This window comes from Henningerozyma blattae, chromosome 3 (genome assembly GCF_000315915.1).
Source record: "Henningerozyma blattae CBS 6284 chromosome 3, complete genome".
Taxonomy (NCBI): domain Eukaryota; kingdom Fungi; phylum Ascomycota; class Saccharomycetes; order Saccharomycetales; family Saccharomycetaceae; genus Henningerozyma; species Henningerozyma blattae.
In genome coordinates, this window is record NC_020187.1 from 953,785 (window position 1) to 979,013 (window position 25,229).

The 25,229-nt window shown below is 33.6% G+C and overlaps 8 protein-coding genes and 1 non-coding gene across 9 annotated transcripts; 6 read left to right on the forward strand and 3 right to left on the reverse strand.

The window, feature by feature from the left end:
- The first annotated feature begins 1,285 nt into the window (after positions 1-1,285).
- On the forward strand, positions 1,286-1,373 carry TBLA0Ctrna7P. The gene is given in 2 exon segments: positions 1,286-1,322; positions 1,337-1,373. It is a non-coding gene; the product is annotated as a tRNA-Pro (tRNA).
- Positions 1,374-2,046: 673 nt separating this feature from the next.
- Positions 2,047-4,392, forward strand: NUP60 (FG-nucleoporin NUP60; the record flags this gene model as incomplete). Its single annotated transcript, XM_004179668.1, has 1 exon — positions 2,047-4,392. The coding sequence occupies one exon, from the start codon at positions 2,047-2,049 to the stop codon at positions 4,390-4,392; it is 2,346 nt and encodes a 781-aa protein (XP_004179716.1).
- Positions 4,393-4,684: 292 nt separating this feature from the next.
- Positions 4,685-5,344, reverse strand: ERP1 (Erp1p; the record flags this gene model as incomplete). The annotated part of the gene is made up of 1 exon (XM_004179669.1): positions 4,685-5,344. The coding sequence occupies one exon, from the start codon at positions 5,342-5,344 to the stop codon at positions 4,685-4,687; it is 660 nt and encodes a 219-aa protein (XP_004179717.1).
- Positions 5,345-6,440: 1,096 nt separating this feature from the next.
- SWD1 (COMPASS subunit protein SWD1) lies at positions 6,441-7,754 on the forward strand (the record flags this gene model as incomplete). The annotated part of the gene is made up of 1 exon (XM_004179670.1): positions 6,441-7,754. The coding sequence occupies one exon, from the start codon at positions 6,441-6,443 to the stop codon at positions 7,752-7,754; it is 1,314 nt and encodes a 437-aa protein (XP_004179718.1).
- A 191-nt stretch (positions 7,755-7,945) lies between these two features.
- On the reverse strand, positions 7,946-9,964 carry TBLA0C04000 (Zn(II)2Cys6 transcription factor; the record flags this gene model as incomplete). The annotated part of the gene is made up of 1 exon (XM_004179671.1): positions 7,946-9,964. The coding sequence occupies one exon, from the start codon at positions 9,962-9,964 to the stop codon at positions 7,946-7,948; it is 2,019 nt and encodes a 672-aa protein (XP_004179719.1).
- A 379-nt stretch (positions 9,965-10,343) lies between these two features.
- On the reverse strand, positions 10,344-13,778 carry PMC1 (calcium-transporting ATPase PMC1; the record flags this gene model as incomplete). Its single annotated transcript, XM_004179672.1, has 1 exon — positions 10,344-13,778. The coding sequence occupies one exon, from the start codon at positions 13,776-13,778 to the stop codon at positions 10,344-10,346; it is 3,435 nt and encodes a 1,144-aa protein (XP_004179720.1).
- A 500-nt stretch (positions 13,779-14,278) lies between these two features.
- Positions 14,279-15,046, forward strand: SEN34 (tRNA splicing endonuclease subunit SEN34; the record flags this gene model as incomplete). The annotated part of the gene is made up of 1 exon (XM_004179673.1): positions 14,279-15,046. One exon carries the CDS (start codon positions 14,279-14,281, stop codon positions 15,044-15,046), a length of 768 nt encoding a protein of 255 aa, XP_004179721.1.
- Positions 15,047-16,656: 1,610 nt separating this feature from the next.
- Positions 16,657-19,401, forward strand: PMA1 (H(+)-exporting P2-type ATPase PMA1; the record flags this gene model as incomplete). The annotated part of the gene is made up of 1 exon (XM_004179674.1): positions 16,657-19,401. The coding sequence occupies one exon, from the start codon at positions 16,657-16,659 to the stop codon at positions 19,399-19,401; it is 2,745 nt and encodes a 914-aa protein (XP_004179722.1).
- Positions 19,402-21,079: 1,678 nt separating this feature from the next.
- PUF4 (Puf4p) lies at positions 21,080-23,692 on the forward strand (the record flags this gene model as incomplete). The annotated part of the gene is made up of 1 exon (XM_004179675.1): positions 21,080-23,692. One exon carries the CDS (start codon positions 21,080-21,082, stop codon positions 23,690-23,692), a length of 2,613 nt encoding a protein of 870 aa, XP_004179723.1.
- Between the last annotated feature and the right edge of the window lie 1,537 nt (positions 23,693-25,229).

Here is a 25,229-nt window from a genome sequence, read left to right on the forward strand (position 1 = left end):
GTATTTTGGAAGGTTATTATGGTAGTAAAAAAAAAACCAAATGAAAATGCCAAATTAAAAACAAAATAATATTTTTAATAAATAAACATAAATAGTTAATAGAAAAGATATATATCTTTAATTTAAAATTCAAATTATTATAAACTATTTTTCTTTTTAAAAAACCATAAGATATATTCCAAGACTAACCAAAATAATCAGTTTTTCATAAATTTTATACTATAATCTTAAGTTATTAAAGTTCCTTTGAAATATATATTTTCTGTTGTAGCCTAGCTTAGGAATAAAATTTTTTTATTAATATTACTTTAAAAGAAACTTTAGGGGAAATTTAAATCTTAGCTTTAGAATAGTTTTATTAAAAAATATAATAATTATAATACTAGTTATTGTACTATGTAAATAACTAATTTGGAAGTAACTTTTGTCGTAGACATATGCTAAACAATAAAAAGTAATGTTCTCAAGTTTAGGCTTTAAGCAAACGATCACGTAATCCGATGACTACGAGTCATACAGTCGTACAGTCGTACGTTCACGCAATTATATGACTATGAGTCATAATATTATGCAATTGTGCAATTGCTTGACAAGTTAATAAACTAATATTCAGGATAAATAGTTCTATTTGAAAACGTATAAATAGGGCTACTTATCCATCAAGAATTCATAAGTTTATAGTTCGTTCATACTAATTTTATAGTTATAAGAAAAACAAGTTATTATTTAAGTACAAGTGGTACTCTAGCTTTTAGTGTAAAAGTCCAATAACTCAAGAATAGTTCAGGTTTGTGTAAACCCTAAGCCCTTATAGTATTATTAGTATTGTCCCGAGATGATTACAACAACTTTTGTTGTAGAAGAGATCGACTTTATACTCATCTACAAGTTGCTAACTAGAAATTGTACACAACACTGAGCAGCTGCTAGTTGCATCCCTGTGAATATCTGTTCGATGCATAATCTTTATTAGTTAGCCAGCATTGCTCAAACTGTGCACCCCTACCCTTGTAAGTAAGTTTATAAACAGACCAATTAAAGTAAAATGGAAAAGCTGGCGTTGACCTTTGAAAAGTATTTAAAGGCCAGCTTTTCAGACTTAAGACATAAATTTATAGTTCTTTTATATAGTTATTTAGTTTAAGAAGAACAACAATTATATATTCGTAAGTTCGAAGGATTAACTGGTGTTAAGTTAATAAGATTGTTAAGTTTGGTTTTTGGTAGTTACTATTTAAGTGTATAGTACTACTAAGTTGGTTTGCAACAACTTTCAACAAAAAGAGGGCGTGTGGTCTAGTGGTATGATTCTCGCTTTGGGTATTTCAACACAAATATGCGAGAGGCCCTGGGTTCAATTCCCAGCTCGCCCCTTTTCTTTTCGCAACATATCACTGATCACGTGACGTTTTTTTAAAAAGCATATATAAGAACAAAATTTTCCTTTTTGATAGTCTAGAGTCATTACAGTAATGAAATTCGTTTAGTCATCGTTATTGCTTAGGCATTTAGAAATTTCAGATACTTTTTAATTTATAATAACTGGGCTATATCAAAATAAATTATTTTCTAGAAATATTTCTTCTCTAACTTATTATAACCCATGCATCAGATGTAAAATATTACAACTGAAGACTTGTCCTTCATTTAGTATCACGTGATAAAGCTATAGTCTCTTAGACATTTTAACTTATTTTTGATAGTCAAGGGTATATATGCTAGTAGTAAATTTGGAGTTGTATATAGGATATTATCATTGATAATTGCCAAATATTTATATGCTTAGAGATTAACATATTTCACATTTCGATAATCTCTCTGGCAAATATATAGCTTACTTGCGCATATTTAGATTACCCGAAGTAAAAAAAATAACTCCATAAAAAATAAATACCAAGCGTCTTTAAAATATATACTATTTCTTCCAAATAGTCTTAACATATTAATCAAAACCGATTGAATACTTGGGAATATTGCTTATATAGCTTAGCGAAAAGCATTAACTATCGTGCTTTTTTTCTTCTTTTTTTAGACAAATTTAAAAACATGCCTGTTAGACAATCGAAATCTCATCGCACGTCAAGATCCCAAGCTCCATATAGAGGACCAATCATTAAGACCATCCCCAAGAAGAATTCATTCAAATTTTTATCAAAACTACAGTCGTTGTTACCTTGGAATTCTAAAATTAAACAACAGAATACCACTCTTCCTAACGGTAAGAAATCTAATGAAGAACCTAAAGATTTCGGAAACATAACTGACCAACCTTCAGACTTGACAAAAGACATTATAGAGACCATACCTGGCGGGTTTTTTAATTCAAATAATCATAACTTAGTAGCCACTTCTGTCAAAATACCCAAGAATTCTATAACCACAAGAAGAAGAGAAGATATTGAATCATCTTCTGACGATAGTGATTATTATAATGATGATGAGACTAACGTAAAGGCTACAAATGACACATTAGCAAGGTTTTTCAGCGATAAAGGTGATCGTGAATTATCAGAGATTGAAAGAGCAGGCGTCATTGCATTACTGGAACCAAAAAGAGATCATACAAGGAGACTGAGAAAGATGAGAAAAATTTCGAGAGAAAGTACTCTATTATTAGATAATAATGATGTTTCGATGGATAATAATAACTCGTCTAATTTAATGGTCTTAAAGAGCTCTGCTGATATATCATCTTTTTCACCACCAACTTTTCACCCATCTTTCGATAAGTCAACTGATGATGGCTCAAGAACTATGGTGAATACCCAAGCTAAAAGACGTGTTTTTGACTATAATAGTTTACCAGCACCTTATAAGACAACTGTTTATAAATATAGTTCTGTTGGCACTCCACAAACCTTGAGCACCATCCATCCCCCAGCTTCTTCAGATACTAGTACCTCAATTGATACCTTCAATTCTTATAAATCTCCATCTAATGATAAAAACCAACCTCCAAAAAAAATTACTGTAGCAGCATCTGCATTATTGACTTTACTAGATAATAACTCGGAAAAGAAAGCTGAAAACAATTCTAAATTGGCAAATCCATACACTTCTAGTAACAGAGATTTAATTAATAAACACAAAGTTAATCAAACAAACTCTAGATTACATGGATTAAAAGATACCTCATCAACAAATGGATCGACATTACCATCTCTTACTTCATTACCAAATGAAAATGGTACTCCTTTTGCTGGATCAGTTACTTCAGAATCTAAAACAAAAATCAATGATTCAATTGAATTAACTGCAGCTAATACTAAAAATAGTCAACTTGATTCTACTGCTAAAAAACCAAATACAAACTCTCTATTTGGTAATAAGTCTAATGCATCAACATCAAACTCAACTGCACCAATTTCATTTGATAAATATAAGCCAAATAAACCTTCTTCATTAAGGTCTAGTGTTGTAGCAACAACTCCTTCTCCAGAAAAGATATCTCACGATACTAAAAATAAGAATCCAGAAAGTCCAATCATGAAAACTTCATCATCCTTTAATTTTACTTTTAAAAAACAAGAAGACAGTAAGGATGAAGACCAAAGTAAGAAAAATTCACCATTGTTTTCTGTTGAGAAAATTATCAATAAACAATCCACACCTATCCTTTTTAGTACTGACACATCCACTACAACCAACACCACCAATGCCCAAAGTAAACCATTTTCTTTTATCAATGAGAAAGGTGAGAATAAGGATGATGTTTCAAAAACTGATATTACAGCGAAGCAAGATGGCTCCACTAAACCAAAATTCTCATTTGGCCAGGCTGGTTTAAATAATACTAACAAAGATTCCTCTGTTATAGAGTCCACTACAAAACCAACTTTTTCTTTCGGTTCATTTAGTGATAATAATAAAATCGAAGAAGACTCCAGCTTAAAAAACGAAGTTGCTCCAATGAAGCCATCCTTCAATTTTAGCTTTAAACGGACTTCTGATAAAAAAGAAAATCTAAATAATACTGATGATATTAATAGTAGTTCAACTAGTAAACCATCAGTTTCATTTGGCTTCTCATCAGCAACTAATAATGTAAAAATTAGCGAAAAGAATTCTGAAGAAACAACAGATAAATCCAAACAAATATTTTCTTTTGGAACCTCACCTGCTAACAATACCATTTCTCAACCATCAACTACAGAAAAGAAGGATGTATCAACTGTAAGTCAATCGTTTTTTAATAACTCCATTCCTGCAGCCAAATCTAATAATTCTCCAATCTTTAATGACTCTCCAACTAGTACAGCTACTACTACCGCCACTACACCAACAGCAATTGCAACTAAATTCGACTTTGGTAATGCAATTGCATCTAATGTAGATAATAACTCTGTTGACGACTCCAAAGTTGAAGAGTATAGAATATTATTTAACTTTTAAAATAGAGAGCAAACTTACATATAATTGTACCATATATAACAATGATGAGTGAAACATTCTCACTGCCCTTTCAGATATATTGAATTTTCTGAAAGTATATATTTATATTTACGCTGTATACTTAATTGTGCATTAATAATCAAATTTAAAAAGGTATTTAGCTTTGCAAAGAATCAATCATAGAAATGTAGCGCCTGGTAATATTGTGCTTTTTTGTCAATTAATTTATAAACATATCGTATACATATCTAAGGTAAAAATACTATCTTGACCTAGAAAATTATGTATTTATCTATAAGACCTTTTGCTTAACAAAAAAGGATCTCAAATGTTTCATTTGCCAAGCGCAAATACCGATTAAGACCAGAATTTGAATCACAATCCACCATTGGGCACGAGAGTTTACTGCTTCTGAGGCATCTCTGAAAGTAGATTCACGTTCTCTAACCATAGCATGTTCTCTCTTAATATCGCCAACTTTAGCGATTAAGTAGTTAACTTTTTGGTGTAAAGCATTAATTTCACCTCTTCTCTTAGAATCTAATTTTTTATCAGAACTAATTTGGAAAGTGACATCTACCTTAGCTTTAACTTTAGCTAACCAACCATTAGCCTGTGGTTGGAAACAGATTCTGTGTTCACCAGAGTCTAAGGCAATGAAAGTAAATTCACCGGCTGGCGAACTCTTTTGATGGGAAACTCTGTGATAATTATCGAAAACTTCTTCAACGTCAATAACTAAACCTAAATCTTCATTTGAAGTATCTCTATATGATTGAAGTTCTTCGTCATATACTTGAACTTTATATTTGGCTTGTAAAAGAGCATCTAAAGGCAATTCCTTATGGAAACATTTACGTTCACCACCGTTTGTATAAAAATAAAATGCAGATACTCTGGATGGAATCAGAAGAATGACCAAGAAAACTTGTAAAAAAGTACTGTATAGCATCTTGAGGGTTGTAGTCTTAGAGGCTTCTATTAATATAAAGTTTTGTACCCTTTCTTTATGACATACTAGATCTCTTGAAATCTTTTATACTGAATCATGCAATTGAAACTTTTTGTTGTCTGTTTGTTATGGGAAAGCGAAGCGAAAAGTGTTGGCCTAAACAAACTAACGCGTTTCCTCATGAAAATGAGTTCTAAGATTAAGCAGTTTTCGCGTTGACTTACTTCATGAAAAAAGATGGAATGCATGAGTATTATAGATAATTATTTTGGAACCTTGCATTTAATTTTGGTTATGCTTGATCAGAAAGGATGCTTATGATCTGACTAAGAGGTTGTCTCTATAATTGAAGCAAAAATTCTTACTGAAGGAATGTAGATACACTAGGCCCCTCTATTCAATAACTCATTAGACAAATTTCCTCCGAGATCATAGCTGCTACGTTAACTATCTTGAGATTGAAATATATTATGAATACCGTTCATGACTTTAATTGAATTATGGAGTCTTATATTGTATCGCATCATTTTTTATTTATTTCTTCTTTTTTTGACTCTATTTCATAGCATGGAAAGAAGGAACGCATACTATTGGCTTTTTTGTATCTACATGAATTGCTTTGATGTAATAAGTTAGGTAAAACTATCATATATCTTTCTTATCTAAGTTAGTTGCCGCTAGGCACAATGAAGTGTTTGAAACGACATAAGTGTACTTCAATTATGTGCTTCGCAGATTTTTTTAAAGTGACTTGCCAAACTTATTCAAACATTATGATTTCGAATGTTCATAAGCCTAGAAATCTTGAACTTGTGTACCACTTGTAATACTATTTCTTTTAAAAGTATCCTTAAATATAACATGCATAGTGTGGTGTTCGGCGTTTATGATGCTTTTGGAATTCGGTAATTTCTAATACATAGTAATTAAAAACAGCTTTATTTTTCAAAGGCATCGATATTATACTTTAATATAAAAGAATATTATGATAGTTATATAGTTACTAATCTCTCCTCAATTCCAGATAGAATAAATTAATTATATTTTCATCCATTCTATTAACTATAATTTAAAACATATATCATATAACAAAGCGATGAATCTACTTTTGCAAGACCCGTTTCTAGTTCTAAAAGAATACCCAGAAAAATTAACTAATACTCTAGAAACCCCATTAAATACAGAATGTGTTCAATTTAGCCCTAGAGGAGATTATTTAGCAGTTGGATGTGTTAATGGTGCTGTTGTTATCTATGATATGGATACGTTCCGGCCCGTCTTTGTTCTTGGCTCAAGATTAGATGCCCATAGAAGATCTGTCCAATCAATAGCTTGGTCTCCATCAGGTAGATATATTCTAACAGCCTCAAGAGATTGGTTTATTAAACTATGGGATCTACAATCCCCACAACAACCCCTACGACAACTCCGATTTACAGGTCCTGTATGGAATGTGCATTGGATTAATGCAGCAAATTTTGCATGTGTGGCTACTGTATTGGAAGAAAAGATGGCATATTTGATCGATTTTAGCCTTAATGAACCAAATTTTGCTCAGTTAGATACGGGCCTTGATTCTATAATGGAACAAGATCAACGATTTGTAATCACGTCTGTAGTGCATCCAAAGTATGATAATATTCTTGTTACTGGCACATCGAAAGGTTGGATTAATTTTTATCTATTAGCTGACTCAAATTCTAATGAAAATGTAAATGAGACAAAATTAATCCACAGCGTGAAGATTGGGAATTGTAACATTAAACAAATTATTATTTCAGAAAATGGTGACAAGTTAGCAATCAATGGTTCTGATAAAACTATTCGTCAATATGGATTCCAAATATCATTTGATAATGATAATATGGTTGAATTAGATTTAGAGCACAAGTATCAAGATGTGATTAACAAATTGCAATGGAATAATATTATATTTAGTAATAAATCTGCAGACTACATTGTTGCATCAACCCATGGCTCATTAGCTCATGAACTTTATATATGGGAAACTAATACTGGTACTTTAGTAAGAGTGTTAGAAGGTGCTGAGGAAGAACTTATGGACATTAGCTGGAATTTTTATAACATGTGTCTTGCAAGTAATGGTCTAGAAACAGGTTATATATATATTTGGTCAATCGTAGTACCACCTAAATGGAGTGCATTAGCTCCTGATTTTGAAGAAATTGAAGAAAATATTGAATATCTTGAAGGAGAAGATGAATTTGATGAAATTGATGAGCAAGGGCAACAACAAGATTTGGACCAAGCAAAGGAAATTAAAATAGATTTATTGACACAAGAAAAATTTGATGTTAGGGGTAATGATTTATCTATGCCTAAGTTTATTATACCGATTCAATATCAACAAATTTTGTTAATGAATTCTCAACATTTTGAAGAAAAATAAATCTAGTCTCAAAATAATTTAAGTATAATACACAAAATTGATAATGATGAATTACTACTAACAAGGAAGTGTATCTAATAAAGACAATTCCTAATTGAGAAAAATATTTGATACTAGAAAATTTATTATAGTCATTATCTCGTTAAGTAATGTAAATTATAATATACAGTTATAAAATGTCAATAAAAATTTCAAGGCTCACTAAGCTCTTTAATCCAAGAGTTAATGATTTTTTGAACATCAAACATCTCTCTTTCATCGTTCCATTGTGAGAGACATTCATCTAAATCAAGCATTTTCGTATTTTGGATAGTTTTCCTACCTAGTTTAAATAGTTTCGTTGCAAAAATGTCATTTTTCATTGTTTCATATTCTTCATTAAAAATATATTGATTTTGTTCCCAAACTTTCTCTTTTAGTTTCTTTACTACAATTAATTTAAACAAATTTTTATTATTCCATAAAGGTGCTAGTTTAGCTTCAAGAAGCTCTATCAGTTCTTCTACTAAAATAAATTTACAAAAGATCTCATGTTTATTCATTATATCAATCGTTAACTCATTTAAGCTATCTTTTAATTCAATTGGAAAATCAGAAACTCTATATGGTCTTTTAGGATTTTGGTGTATATCGGAAATAATTACAAATAAATATTGCATAATTGTGGAACCGCGAGAATACCAAGAGAAATTGGAAATATCCTTCTGAATTAATCTTTCATATGTATTAAATAATAAACCTAAAGTTACCTGAATAATATTAATATGATAAACATTATCATTTATAGATAATAAGTTACTAATATCAATATCATTTAACGAAGTAAAATTTTCTCCATTTTTCTTTAAAATTTTTTCCTCTTGAGTTTGTGAACTTGTTAGAGCATAAAATCTAAGATGTAATCGATAAAGAAAGATATTAAGTGTATTAACAAAATAAGTACTCAATTTGTTTGGAATCGTCCCCATTTCCCAATTAATATTTGCAATTTTTGTACTTAATGAATATAATTTCTCTCTAACATCTCCGAAATCTGACAATTCCAATTGCTTTTGGGTACCTAAATTCATAATTTTCTTAAATAAAATATTTATTCTAGCCTTTCCTTCTAAGAATAAGTAAGGTAAAGCAGTTTCATCCGGACCAATATCCTTATTTCTTAGCTGAACACTATTTATTAAACTATCAGATGACAAATAGGGAAAACCTGCAACAACTGATGAAGAACCTTCAATATATATTATAGTACTCCATAATATTCTATATCTCATCGTATTAGCATTATCTGAGATTTTATGTAACCCTAATTGTTGACCAATTCTAACTAACATGGCAGAATAAGCCACAAATTCTACCATATTTGGATCGATTATGAAATTAACAATAATAAATGCTTGCAAAGTTTCGATATTTGGTACGAAGGGGAATTTGGCTAAGGGAAGAAGCATTGAATAAGCTGAATAATATTTATTACAAATTAAAATATCAGGAATGACTCCTGATGCAACTGTAGCAAAAGAAGAAGTGAAAAAAATGGCATATAAAAGGGTCAATGTAGTAATGCTTACTGGTTCATCATTTGAGATGGAATTATAGGTCTCTTGTAAAGAGGCTTGAATACTTTTTTTATCAAGAAATGGTAAAACTGGATGAATACTATCGAAATAGGTATCTATGATACTTTGAGCTGTTTTAATAGAGTTTGGAAGAAGTTGAATAGTTTCTTGGAATTGTAAAGGAGTAGTAGAAAACCTATCGAATTTTCTAATTGGATTACCATGAAATTCCTTGGATAATATGAATTCGTCATAATCATCTGATGTTAACAATCTATCATTGATAGTACTAGTGAAGAAGGGATGGAAATATTTCGATCTATAGACAAGCGTTGAGTTACTGCTTTTATACAGTTTCTTTGGTGGAGCACTCGAGGTTTCAGTAGTTGGTGGAGGGGTAGGAGTAGAAGAAATATCTTTAGTATTTTTATCAGGTATCCTTGTAAGTATATTTTTAGATAATTGCTTTGCTCTTTCTCCCTTGGAAAGTATCTTTGTAATTTCATCCTTTGTAAACCCATAAACACACAATTCTTGAGTGTCAAAATTTTTGCAATTTGAACAAGGGATAGATTTATCACATTTCAATTTATGTTTATAGCATCGCAGGCAAGTTTTAATTTCTCTTCTTCTTTTAATCTTTGGCTTGTCCATTACAGATCTTACTCAAGGTTTCAATTATATATTACCTGAATTGATTGTAAATCTTAATGACCACATGTTTTTTAGTAGGCATCGGAGTCGTTTCCGGAGTTATTTTTTTGAAGATTTCGATTTTTAAAAAAAAAGAAAATCAGATGGTGAAGTGAAATAAGAAAAAAAAAAAGGTGAATCATTAAGTAAAAGTGTATTTTAGGACGTAAATCATACATAAATAAGTGAAATTGAAATAAAGAAGGAATAAATACAAAAGAGTCTATGAGCTATGCAAAAAAAAAAAAAAAATAACACAGTTTAAACAGATAAGTCAAATAAAAATAAATAATACAAAGTTGCAAGAATTTCCAAAAAAAAAAATTCATACATAATAATTCTAATTTGTAGTTGAGTTATAGTTATTTGTATTATTGGCTAATAAGGCTTCTTCTTCGTCTGGTGAACGAGTCTTTTGATGTAAACCTAAAAATTCAAAGGTTAAAATGTATTTCAAATACCTTGCTACTTTTGGAGGGAATAATTTTAATACCCATTCATCTGGGATGATTCTGATCAAAATACCAACTGGAAGTGATAACATACCTGAAAACAAAGCAACTTGCCACATATATTTGGTTTGTGGAGCAATTGAAAAGGCAGTTCCACCGAAAAACATAATCAAAGTTTGGAAAATGGCAATGATTGACAAGATAATTAGGAAATAATAATTTCTAAATAAATCTTGGAAGAAATTCAAATTATTTGAAGTCATTCTGTCACAAATCTTGGAGATCCCATCAGCTTCATCTAATTTTCTTGAAACCAATAAAGTAAAGAATTGTAACCAAACAAAAGTGTTGAAAGTCATTGCATTTAATTGTTGTTGTTCGAAACCTGTGAGAGATTCTTTATCTGGGAAGAAGATAGATTTACCATGGAAATGTAGAACAAAAGTGACAACCAATTGTAGCATAGCTTGAGAGAAGATCATTTTCCAAGTAGAGATAGCAATTAGAGGAGTAGATCTACCAGTAGGTCTTCTATTCATGATATTTGGATCGGGTTTATCAGTGGCCAAAGCCAATGCAGCTAAAGTATCCATGATTAAATTAACCCATAACAATTGTACAGCTGTTAAGACGGATTTTTCATCTTCTGAAGAAACTGCAGAGACAAAAGTTAAGATAACTGCAGTTATATTGACAGTCAATTGGAATTGAATGAATTTCTTGATTGAGATGGAAACACATCTTCCCCATTTGATAGCATTGACAATAGCAGAGAAATCATCAGTCATTAAAATGATATCAGAAGCTTCTCTTGCGACTTCAGTACCTGTAATCCCCATAGAAAACCCTACATCAGCCATTTTCAAAGCTGGTGCATCATTAGTACCATCACCTGTAGCAGCAACAACTTCACCCATTCTTTTCAAAGTACGGACCAATAATCTCTTGTCCTCTGGAGAAGATCTTGCTAGGACTCTTAATTTTGGTAAGATAGAAACACGTTGTTGGTCAGTCAGTTTACGGAACTCGGGACCTTCCATGGAACATTCAGGACTTGTATAAGATTCCTTTGTAAGGATATTACAATTTCTTGCAATGGCTCTTGCAGTCATGATATTATCACCAGTAACCATACGGACTGTGACACCAGCTTTTTGACATAATTCTACAGATTTTTCTACACCATCACGTAAAGGATCTTGAATACCAACCAACCCATCAAGTGTGAAGCCTGAAATTTCCGAAGAAGGTTGTGCTGGAAGACGTTCTACTGGTTCACCAAATAATAAGTTTGGATCGGCAGATTCTTTATCATCTTTATCGATGAATTCCCTTGGCGGCCATGAATCACAAGTGAAGTCTTTGTGAGTTAAAGAAATAGCACGTAGAGCGTTATCTGCAAAATTAGCAATATCTGAACCAATTTCCTTGGCCAAATTTTCTGTAATGTATTTGGAAGAACCATCAGATAATCTTTTAAATCGACATCTTTGGAAAATGATTTCTGCAGCACCTTTGACGAAAAGAGTATATTTTTTAGCAGATCTTTTCACGACAACGCCTGACCATTTACGTGAACTTTCAAATGGGATGATTTGAACGATTTTTTCCATTTCAAAGACTTGTTCTGGATATTGACGAATATAATGCAAATTGAAATCCTTTTTGCGTCTAATGGTACTTGGTGGAGTCAGTCTCATTGCTCTCTTTGCCAATGTCAACAAAGCTGTTTCTGTCTTGGAACCGATAAATGGTTCTTGTTTAACTGGACCTGACCCCATTGGAGGAGGATCGGATGGGTTAATGGAAGGTTGTCTTCCTGTAGGTTTATATTTACTATTTTCAAAAGCAGTGGAATTCAAAACAATATTTGCCAATAAATCTTTTCTTAATGGAGTAGCAATGATATTTTTATCAGCAGGTAAAATATCTTTTGAATTTTTCTTGTTGAAAAAAGTGTTACCAAAGATCCCACGAACCACACTCATTGAATTTTCAGTTAAAGTACCTGTCTTATCGGAACAAATGGCTGTAGCGGAGCCCATGGTTTCACATGCTCTAAGGATTCTCACTAGATTACCATCTTTAGTCATTCTTGTAGTGGCAAAGGCCAATGCTAGAGTAACTGCTAGAGGTAAACCTTCTGGCACAGCAACAACGATGATGGTAATAGAAGTGATGAAAATATCCATAAATCTGCTTGATTTCTCAGCAGGGGTCAAATCGACGAATTTACCATCTTTTTTGAAACAATTGATACAGAATTTGATGAAAAGTGTCAAGAATAGAATCAACCCTGCAAGACTACCATAGATGGAGATGGAGTCAGCAAGATGAGTCAACCTTATTTGTAAAGGAGTAGCATCATCTTCCTCAGTGTCTGTCAAGGCATTCATTGTTCTACCATGAGTGGAATTGATACCGACAGAAGTGACAATGGCCTTACCTAAACCGGAAATGATCTTGGAAGACGAGATGATCATACAATCTGGGAAATCCGAATCGTTTGTGATATCATTATCTGGATGATCTGAGCTGTATTGCAAAGTTGTTAACAGAGTATGTTTTTTCACAGCATCTGATTCACCAGTGATTGTGGATTCATCTGCTTCGACATTCCCTTCGATCAACACACAATCTGCAGGAGCGACTTCACCTGTTTGTAGAGAAAGTAAGTCGCCGACCAACAAGTCGTTGATGGAGATTTGTAGTTTGGCATTATCTCTTATGACGGTAATGACTCTATCTAATTTTTTCGCGTTTAGTTTTGTAAACTGTAATTCCTTTTGATAATCATTAACCGCCGAGACAAGCACGACCACGACCACAGCAAACATGATTGCCACCCCTTCTATCCAATCTACTTTTGTGATCTTATTGCCCTCAGGGTCATATTGAGAAGGCTGGAAGAATAGTTCGTACAGCCCTAGAAGAAAGGAAACGACAGCGGCAATGGATAACAAGATAAGAGTCTTATCGTTGAAAGCTTCCCGGACCAATTGTTGGAAAGTCTTTGGCACGTGTTGGGGCAATTTGTTATCGTTATAGAATTGGATTCTTTCATCGATGGTAAAGGTGTCTATACCATGGATGGGGGAGGTCTTTAAAGAGTTGTAAAATGCATTTTCATCATTGGAATATAATTTCTTATAGGCCAGAATTGACTTTGGGTCATGAAGGGAGTTTAGTTCTTGGATTGAGACGGAGAAAGGAGGACTCATGGACGATACGATGGATATTGTGGGAGAATCGTTCGAACTATCGGAGACACCGAAATGAGGGTCCGAGGAGGGAGCCACTGCCAAACGGTGTATGTCAGACATTTAGCGTTAGGAGGGATTGTGTACTTGCGTAGAAGGGTTTGTTTGGAAGTGTATAGCGATGTCAATTGTTCAAACGCTTTTATACTGTGTGCATGCAGTATTCTTATTGTATTGCGCAGGATTATTATTGTATAATGTGTGCATTGTGAATTGTCATATAAAGGAGACAATTTTTTTTTCACCCGTAACGGGAAATGCAGAGTGGCTTAGCTGAAGAAATAGCGAGAGAAAAAGTAAGAGTGAAAAAAAAAAAGTTATCGCTGGAATGAAAAAAAAAAGCATTGCTAGAATGAAAAAAAAAAGCATTGCTAGAATGAAAGGAAAGGAAAAACACTCGAGCCAAAAAGAGGGCCCACAAGGGAAGTGTAATATAGACAAGAGAAAACAAACAAGACTTTGCTATAGTATATTGTAGTGTAGTGTAGCGTAGTGTAGTGTAGTGTAGTCTATTATATTATATTAAACTATATTATATCAACACTTGACGAATCACAAGAACAATGAGCTGCATTGATATAGAAATCGGGCCTAGTGGGCACGTCGGTCACGTGCACTCGTTGGAAGCGGCTAGGCGGCTACGTACGAGCCACGGTGTGGTTGGTGTTCTTTCAGGGACGTTACCTGCGGCAGCCCAACAAAACTGTTTTCTATACTTGCCACTGGTCTTGCCTCATGAAGAAATCGCTTGGTTGCTGAGACGTTGTGACGATGGCGATGGCGATGGCAAAGAGAAAGTGAGATTGGTCAGGCGTCAGGTGACGGAGAATGGTTCCCAGTTGCAAGAAGTATCGAGAAAACAAGCAGTAGAACAAGCCAGGCGCGACGAAAAGAACATACGGTTCCACATGACCTATGACAACAACAGCGGGATTACACATAGTAAAGAACTCGACCCACAATACTTGCGAGAATGCCAATGCACACGGTGTGAAGTATACACAGCTCTTAAGGAAGGCGATGCCTCACGAGTGGTGGCTGCTGGTAGTCGTTTTGGCGCACAGTATACCCTCTACCCTGGCGACCCCCTAAGAGTCCATGCTACGATGCTAGTGTTGCCAGCAGTAAAGAACAACCAGCCTTGGGATGTAAGAGCATTGTTAAGCATTGCTAGGTTGGCAACAACAGTCCGCAAGACAGTGCTACTGCCGAGCACAAGTGACACAAAGACTAGGGCAACCTCCGATGACACTTCAATTGATAGACGCCAGTCACATGACACGCAAAACCACGTGCGATTCTATCGCCTAGAATGGACAGGGTTCGGCTAGCAGCGGCCCTTGCACCACGCTGACGGCACCCAAATTTCCACATGGACATACCTATACATATATACACACATAGATATATACACACTGACGTATACATGCATTTGCCATTATATATCAATATCTGCCTGGATATCCAGATGAATCTAATCGCCCTTGTCCGAATCCGTCTGCAAACTGTCTGAGTTTGGTCACCCTGGGGGTCTTGGCACGTGCTGCACAGACCAGCACGCAGCGCACAAAACACGCAGGTCGAGAATAAGAAAAAATAGAAGCAAAAGCAAAAGCAAAAGCAAAAGCAATAGCAAAAAGAAAAAGAAAAAAGAAAAAAGAAACGGCTGCATCTTCATGCTCTGCGGTCCAACCGGCCAGCCGGCCATCACGTTTCCGTTTTGGGCAGCCCGGCACGGAGTCGGCCCAAGCCGTGCCCGAAGCGGCAAGCGCCGCTGCCCGTTTTTCTTGCATGCCCCTTGAATTCGGAGCCCGATCAGGCCGGGCCGTACCTGCCCCTTTCGGCGATGTCATCGGCCCCAATTAGTCAACGGAGTAAATACGACTGAAAGGGGACTGATATTTCATAAGGGTAAAAGACCGTGAAAATTAAAGTTTGCATATACAATATACAATATACAATATAATATACAATATGATATACAATACACAGCATACAATACACAGCATACAATTCAATATACTTATATCAAAGGTTTATCGAATAGGGTAATTTCGGAAATTTTCAAAAAAGTGCAAAAATATATTGAACCAAAAAAGTTTCAAAAATTTCAAAAATTTCAATATTTTCAATATTTTCAATATTTTCAATATTTTCAATATTTTCAATATTTTCAATATGTTCAATGTGTTCAATATTGTCAAAATAAAATGCCAAATTTTCAAAGGTATAGGTATAGCGAGCTAGGTAAGTATACTGCATAGTGAAATATTGAAAATTCCAGTGCCTATGTCTAATCAACAGGTAACTTATGCTAATCTACACCTGCTGTGCAGATACCTCTTTGGTTTGTTTGTTTGTTTGTTTCTATCTTGGTTTGTTTGTTTATTACATACCCCCGAATGTATATGTCCCCCTTGTTCCTAGTAAACTAGTCGAAGCTAACAGCTGCAACTGAAGCTTATACGCTTGTATACACAAACGTATATACAAACAAAAAGACCTCAGTCTAGGGACACTGGCAAAACAAACAACAATTACTCTATTTGTTTAATCTGATTACTCCTCTACTCAAGCCCGTACTCCTCTGTTTATCTATTCCCAATTCTGTGCAAAACCAAAGCTTCTCGGTCTTATTTGCTTTACCCAAAATCCTTTGGCTCACTCAAACTTTCCCTATATATAAACACCTCAAATGTTTTGGCTCTCAATTGTCCTTCTCCAGTTTGTAATTCGAATCTCTACTCCCAACCCTCACATAACGATAATACTTGTATTATTTTTAAACTATTGTCATACATAATACATTATCAATTGATTATTCCTTTATCTTTTTTTTTAAATATATCAATTGACCTGCCTCACTAATACCATTACTGCTACTCCTTCTCTTTCTTTCACACAATAATATAATACAGTTTCAGTTCATAACAAATCTCACATGTCAGACACCGTTACTGAAGGTTCCTCTCAAGAGGAAAAAACACACGCCCCACCATTGGGTAGACCAGACGCCGGAATGGATGACGGTGGAGAATCTTCCGATGATGATATCGATGCCTTAATCGAGGAATTGCAATCTCACCACGGTGAAGGTGATGACGAGGAAAGTGACGACGGTGGTGCCGCCGCCGCCGGTGAAGCTCGTGTCGTCCCAGAAGAAATGTTACAAACAGATCCAAACACAGGTTTGTCTTCAGATGAAGTCGCCCACAGAAGAAAGAAGTATGGGTTGAATCAAATGAATGATGAAAAGGAAAACTTGATTGTCAAATTCGCCATGTATTTCGTCGGTCCTATTCAATTCGTTATGGAAGCTGCTGCTATCTTGGCTGCCGGTATTGCCGATTGGGTCGATTTCGGTGTTATCTTGGGTCTATTGATGTTAAACGCTGGTGTTGGTTTCGTACAAGAATTTCAAGCTGGTTCCATTGTCGATGAATTGAAAAAAACTTTAGCCAACTCTGCCACTGTCATTAGAAACAGTCAAGTTGTCGAAATCCCTGCTAATGAAGTCGTCCCTGGTGATATCTTGAGATTAGAAGAAGGTGTCATTATCCCTGCCGATGGTCGTTTAATCACTGAAGGTTGTTTCTTACAAATCGATCAATCTGCTATTACTGGTGAATCCTTGGCTGCTGATAAACGTTATGGTGATCCAGCTTTCTCCTCTTCCACTGTCAAGAGAGGTGAAGGTTTCATGGTCATTACTGCTACTGGTGATAACACTTATGTCGGTAGAGCTGCTGCTTTAGTTAACCAAGCTTCTTCTGGTTCTGGGCATTTTACTGAAGTCTTGAATGGTATTGGTATTTTATTGTTGGTCTTGGTCATTGCTGCCTTGTTAGTTGTTTGGACTGCTTGTTTCTACAGATCTTTGAACATCGTTACTATCTTGAGATATATGTTGGGTATTACAATTATTGGTGTTCCAGTCGGTTTACCATGTGTCGTCACCACCACCATGGCTGTCGGTGCTGCTTACTTGGCTAAGAAACAAGCTATTGTTCAAAAATTATCTGCTATTGAATCTTTGGCCGGTGTCGAAATTTTGTGTTCTGATAAGACCGGTACTTTAACCAAGAACAAGTTGACTTTACACGAACCATACACTGTCGATGGTGTCACCGCTGATGACTTGATGTTAACTGCTTGTTTGGCTGCCTCCAGAAAGAAGAAAGGTTTGGATGCTATAGATAAGGCTTTCTTAAAGGCTTTGGCTCAATATCCTGTTGCTAAGAATGCTTTGACTAAATACAAGGTTTTAGAATTCAGACCATTCGACCCTGTCTCCAAGAAGGTCACTGCTATTGTTGAATCCCCAGAAGGTGAAAGAATCATCTGTGTTAAAGGTGCTCCATTATTCGTCTTAAAGACTGTCGAAGAAGATCACCCAATCCCAGAAGATATCCATGAAAACTATGAAAACAAAGTCGCTGAATTGGCTTCCAGAGGTTTCAGAGCCTTGGGTGTTGCTAGAAAGAGAGGTGAAGAACATTGGGAAATCTTGGGTGTTATGCCATGTATGGATCCTCCAAGAGATGATACTGCTGAAACTATTGATGAAGCTAGAAGATTAGGTTTAAGAGTCAAGATGTTAACTGGTGATGCTGTCGGTATTGCTAAGGAAACTTGTAGACAATTAGGTTTGGGTGACAACATCTACAACGCTGAAAGATTAGGTTTAGGTGGTGGTGGTTCCATGCCAGGTTCTGAATTGGCCGATTTCGTTGAAAATGCTGATGGTTTTGCTGAAGTCTTCCCACAACATAAATATAAATGTGTCGAAATTTTACAAAATAGAGGTTATTTGGTCGCCATGACCGGTGATGGTGTTAACGATGCTCCTTCCTTAAAGAAAGCTGATACTGGTATTGCTGTCGAAGGTGCTACTGATGCTGCTAGATCCGCCGCTGATATCGTCTTCATTGCTCCAGGTTTATCCACCATCATTGATGCCTTAAAGACTTCCAGACAAATTTTCCACAGAATGTACGCTTACGTTGTTTACCGTATTGCTTTGTCCTTACATTTGGAAATTTTCTTTGCCCTATGGATTGCTATCTTGAACCACTCTTTGGATATTGATTTGATTGTTTTCATTGCTATTTTCGCTGATGTTGCTACTTTGGCCATTGCTTACGATAATGCTCCATACTCTCAAACTCCTGTCGAATGGGATTTACCAAGATTATGGGCCATGTCTATTATTTTAGGTTGTGTCTTAGCTGGTGGTTCTTGGATTCCATTGACTACTATGTTCAAGAGAAGAGGTGGTATCATTCAAAACTTTGGTTCCATTGATGGTGTTATGTTTTTGGAAATTTCTTTGACTGAAAACTGGTTGATTTTCATCACTAGAGCTGTCGGTCCTTTCTGGTCTTCTATTCCATCATGGCAATTATCTGGTGCTGTCTTGGCGGTCGATGTCATTGCATTGATGTTCACATTATTCGGCTGGTGGTCTCAAAACTGGACTGATATTGTTACTTGTGTCAAGATCGGTGTCTGGTCCATTGGTATCTTCTGTGTTATGGGTGGTTTATACTACATGATGTCTGAATCTCAAGCCTTTGATGACTTTGTCAACTTTAGAAAGAAGAAGGAACCAGAATCCACTAAATCTGTTGAAGATTTCTTGGCTGCTATGAGAAGAGTTTCTACTCAACACGAAAAGGAAGCTTAAATCATTCCTCATTTCACTCTGATCCTTTAATTTCCTCTTTTCTCATTCATATTCCTTTTTTATTTTTTATCCCCTTTTCCTTCAATTTGTTTTATTCAAACTAATACAATTTAAATATAATACAGACATTTTCTCTTCCTTATAACGCTGTTAATATTCAAGTTTGGAGAAACTTCACTCGTTTTAATATTTATGAACCTGAATAGTAATTAAAGATACCAATCCAATTAAATTTTTATTATATCTCCTATAAACTACTACTATAAATTCAAGATATAAAAAACAGAATTTAATCACATTCAAACTTTAAAAGCATTCAACAGGACACAAACATTCAAAATGGATCTTCAATGGTTTTAATTATTAATTTCATGAATGGTTTGTTGAATTACTACACACACACACACACACACACACACAAACACACACACTTTAATTCAACACAACCTTTCATTGTTACTTTTTTTTATCTTTTTGTTTATCCTCTTAATTTTTTTTCTAACTATGCTTATCAACAGTTCAAATGTGATTATCGCATTTTTAACAACATCCCTATAAATTCAATTCTTTATTGCACATTTTTAATATTTCTTTGCACACCTTTTTATTTAATGCCATTTTTTTCTTAATTATACTATTTAATTCTAGTACTATGTACCTAATAACTTTATACGTATATATATTAATAATAATATAATTTACGATATTACAATTCATCTATAGATAACCCTAAGTGTAGATTGTAAATTATTAATAATATTATTATTTATTTCTTTTATTTTGTTTGTATTCAATATTACCTTAAGGAGATATAAAACCTTTATATCACGTGCGAGTTTTACTTTTTCTTATTTTCATGACTAGTAATGATCGGCTTGTGAATACTAACAATTATGCGTTGACCATGCCGATTTTTCCTCGTGAAAATTTGGGCAAATTGGTTTTTTGTGTTCAACATCTTTTAACTAACAATGATTGATTTATAATAATGAAATAAAATAAGACGTATATACTATTAAATTATAGTTAATTAACCAATTTTCTCTAATCATATCATTTAAGATACCATTTTAAAACTTAACTTAAACTGACATCAATTTTTAAAAACAAATCTTTTGAAAAGGAAAGAAAAAGTATAAATCAAAAAAATAAAAAACAATAAAAAAACACAAACTATAATTGTTAGGAAAGGTAGACTACCATAGCAAACTATTGAGGTCTATATTATAAATTTAAAAGTATTCAAATTTATTACTTTTATTATTTAATTTCTACTCTTTTCTTTTTTGTTTTAAACTTTTTTTTTCTTCATAGTGAAAATTCACGGTTGACTTATTGAAAATTTGTTAATTTTCCATTTTGTATATTACTCTTCTTTCTAAAATATTTCATACCTGTACATTATATTGTTTTCTATTCCATTTATTCCCATTTTATTTTTAAAATTCTTCTATTGTATTTTAAACAATTCTCTACTTCAACGATTTTTAACTTCATTACATTGCTAGCTTATATTTTATCAAAGTACGAGCAATTAAAACTTTCAAAATTATATTGTATATTATTATTATTGAAGTAGATTTTTTTTTTCTTCCGTATTTTAAACAACTTTGTTTAATACTTTTATTTTTTTTTTCAAAAATAAACCCAAGCTATTTTAAATTGATTCCATTACAGTATGACCAACAATATTAAAAAGCTATCTGAAGATGAATCTTTACCTTTAGTTGATCCAGTTGTTACCGAAACCATTAACTCTGCCCTTAATCAGCTACATTTAGATGATTCTGAAGATTCAACACCACCTACCCCAAAGCAATTAAACGCTCTCAACATGCCATCATCATTGGGTACTCAAGCTGTACCATCAACTGGTACTATTGGTTCTGTGGCTGGACCATTAGGCGAAAATACTATGGGAAATGGACCACCTTCGCAAATATTTTCACCACTACCACCTCAACACTTCCAACATCAAATGTTAGGTATGGGTTTTATGCCTTATTCCCAAATGATGCATATGCCACCAACTCCAGGTACTTTTTTTCCATCTCCAGATTTTACTGATCCTTCATTAAATATGATTCCAAATTCAAATAATACAGAAAATAATAGTCCAAACATTTTTGCTAAAATGGATAACAAACTAAGCCCAACGAATTTACCATCCCAATCAGTTTGGCCTCCAACTATAGGGAGCATTCACGAAGATGGATTGACGTCAGGTTCTGTCTCATCTATCATTAATGATTCAAATGGAAATAAAAAAGCCCCAGGTGCTGCAACTAATTCTTTTAGAAGACAAACGTTTCATACTTTGCCATCTGCTGAATTGATGGGAATTTCTCAGGCTAATGGTCAATCTTCAAATGACCAACTTTCTATTCCAAATCCCTCTACTAGAACACAATCTATCTCTTTTGATAAATCTGATAGTACTTTCTTATTCTCTGGAAGTGCTAGTGGAACAACTAATCAAGCTTCTAATGCTCCACCTGATCAATTGGCTCCTAAAGCAACTACTCTACTGAATGACTCTAAAGATGTTAAGGAAAAAGAAAATTCTGCAGATATTTCAGTGCCAAAAGCATACGCAGCTGCTTATCCATATGGGGGACCTTTATTACACCCCAATCCAATCTTATCTAATCCCCATGATTCATCTTCAAACCCTCATGGATTCAATGTAACCTCTCAATATCCAGGTGGTTATGGTTTTAATGGGCCATTCCCAACATTTTCACCAGTTATGGGAGGGCCTCACCCTCCAATTCATGGTCCTACTCCAATATCAGTTTCAAATACTTCACCACTGACTGCTTTACCTTCAATTGTTGATGGATCCAATGAAAATAAAAATAAACCTGCTGTAGTGACTTCTACAAATCCTCAATTATTAGATCCAGAGGGAAGAATTAGTCCATCTACTGTCCCAGTCTTGAATCCAATGCAAATTGCTAATCCGCAAGGATCATCTCCACCTCCTTGGTTATACCAAGGCCATTCTTTCAGCCCTATGGTAGGTCATCCTCAAGGTCCTCCTCCCCCGCCACATATGTTGAATCAAAATGGACATCTTTTAAATAGAAATGGAAAATTTTCAATGCATGAAGCTAATCGTCATAATCCAAAATATCCAGTTCCAACTCATGAAGGGCCAAATGGCACTAAAAATGAAAAATACAGTAACTACACAAATAATAGTAAAAATGGTAAATATTCTAACAACGGCAAAAACAATTTTAATAATTATCCTCACGGCTATCGTAAAGTTGAAGATAATTCATTTTATGCTGATGCAGAGTTAAGTCAATTTATTGGTAATATTTATTCAATTTGTACTGATCAATATGGCTGTCGTTTCTTACAAAAACAATTAGATGTTCTTGGTAAAGAAGCTGCTGATATTATTTTTAATGAAACAAAGGATCACACTGTAGAATTAATGACAGATTCTTTTGGTAATTATTTGATTCAGAAATTGTTGGAAAGAATTACTTTAGAGCAAAGAATAATCATTGCAAATATTTCATCACCTCACTTTGTTGAAATTGCTTTAAATCCTCATGGTACAAGAGCATTGCAAAAATTGGTCGAATGCACAGAAACAGACGAAGAATCCAACATTATTGTTAAGTCATTAACACCATCAATCTTAATGCTAAGTAAAGATTTAAATGGTAATCACGTAGTACAAAAATGTTTACAAAAAATGCCACCAAAGCATTTCCAATTTATTTTTGATGCAGCATGTAAAGATTTCATTGAGATTGCGACTCATAGGCATGGTTGTTGTGTTTTGCAACGTTGTTTAGATCACGGTACTGAGGAACAACGCCATTCCTTATGCAATAAGCTATTAGAAAATATTGATATGCTCACTATGGATCCATTTGGTAATTATGTTGTTCAGTATGTTATCACTAAGGAATCTGACGATAACAAATATGATTTCACTTACAAGATTGTCCATCTATTGAAACCAAAGGTTATTGTTTTATCTTTACACAAATTTGGTTCTAATGTTGTTGAAAAATTATTAAGAACTCCAATTGTTTCTGAGACTGTTATCTTGGAATTGCTAAACAAGGAGAGTAATCAAGAAATCCAAACATTATTAAATGATAGTTACGGTAATTATGTTTTACAAACTGCACTGGCTATTTCGTCGAACAAAAATCCATACTTGTATAAAAAATTGTCTGATATTGTTACTCCATTACTTGTTGGACCTATTAGAAATACTCCTCACGGTAGAAGGATTTTAAGCAAGCTTCCATCAGGTGAGTAATTGGAATTAACTCTTTGAAGCTATAGATTAAGGGGAAATTTATTTTTCGAATGTTTACACAGTATATAATTCAGTAGATAACTTATATACTTAATTCAATGTATATTATTTGTAATATAATTCTAAAAAGAGATTATTTAATTTAAATAAACTTTTACTTAAAACACAATCATTATAATTTATGTAGAATGCTGGAAAGGGAAAGGTGAAGTTTGTTCGATGAAGATAATTAAACGCAAGTCATTAAATGTTAACGTACTAAGTCTTTATGACCAACTTGCTGAAGCACTATTAAAAATTTCCTTCGACTTTATTTTCACCACTAAGTATGTGTTATGAGAGTAAATTTTGAAAGTTAAACTCCAATGGAGTTGAGCAGCCTCTAATTTTTTAGGGTTTATCAATGTACCATAATAACCAATATTTATATATATGTGGAGATACTCTATTAGAAAGTCTAGATACATTATCCTATGAGTTTATTAGGTGTTTTGGTGACTAAACTTAATAAACAAGAAGGAGAAATAACCATGAGACAAGTAAATATATTCTTCATAGTGTTTTTCCAAAACCATTATCTTAAGTAAAAGTGGTTGTCTAATAAATACTTATACATTTTCGAGCATATATCGATAAAAAACTTAAAGCATAATTAATATGGGTAGTAGAATTATTTACAATAACACGTAAAACTTTTTTGAAATTAGATTGTTCTTCATGTAATAATAAACTTTTAGGTCGTTTTACGAGTAATATATTTCAGAAAAGTTAGAGTGTGATATAGTTACAGGAATTATTTATAGCTTAGTTGATTAATTATGCAATAACATAATAACTGAAGAATCTGAAGTTTCTGATAAATGATTAAAATTGTGGCCTGCAGGTACTACAAGGTACTCTTTTGCATACATAATTTAGTGACAGCATTCATCCATTTTTACACAATAGAGCAAGTTTTCTATTGTACACGGTCTATGGGCCTTTTCTTTCTGAAAGATATTTATTAGTTACGACTCTGGTCGCTAGATTATTTTTCTTGCTCTTAGACGTTTTTAGTTAAAAAGTCTATACATACATACTTTAAAATTTTTGCCATTTGTTACCTTATTCAAATATATTTTTTATAAATTATAATAGTAGAATTTACCACATAATGGTGAAATTTTTCTCAAAGTAAATAAAACATACCTAATCATATAATTTTACCGAATAATATATAAAATAGCTGGGCTAACTTTACAATATACCAGGTTCTATGAAATGTCTTTTTGACCAGCAGTCGAACTGTTCAAAATATTGTTGCTCATAGTTTAATTCCTAGTTAAGTAATCTGTTTGAATAATTATCATATTATTATTATAGAAAATCTCCTTGCTTCTTTCGAAAGGGAATATATAATATATACAGGATATACAATGAACAGTTAAAAACTTTTGGGATATTTTCGTGATAATTTATACTCCAAAAAATGGACAGATTCACCATCAACAAATTGGTGGTCTGATATTAAAATAGAACCTATCACATCCTAATACCT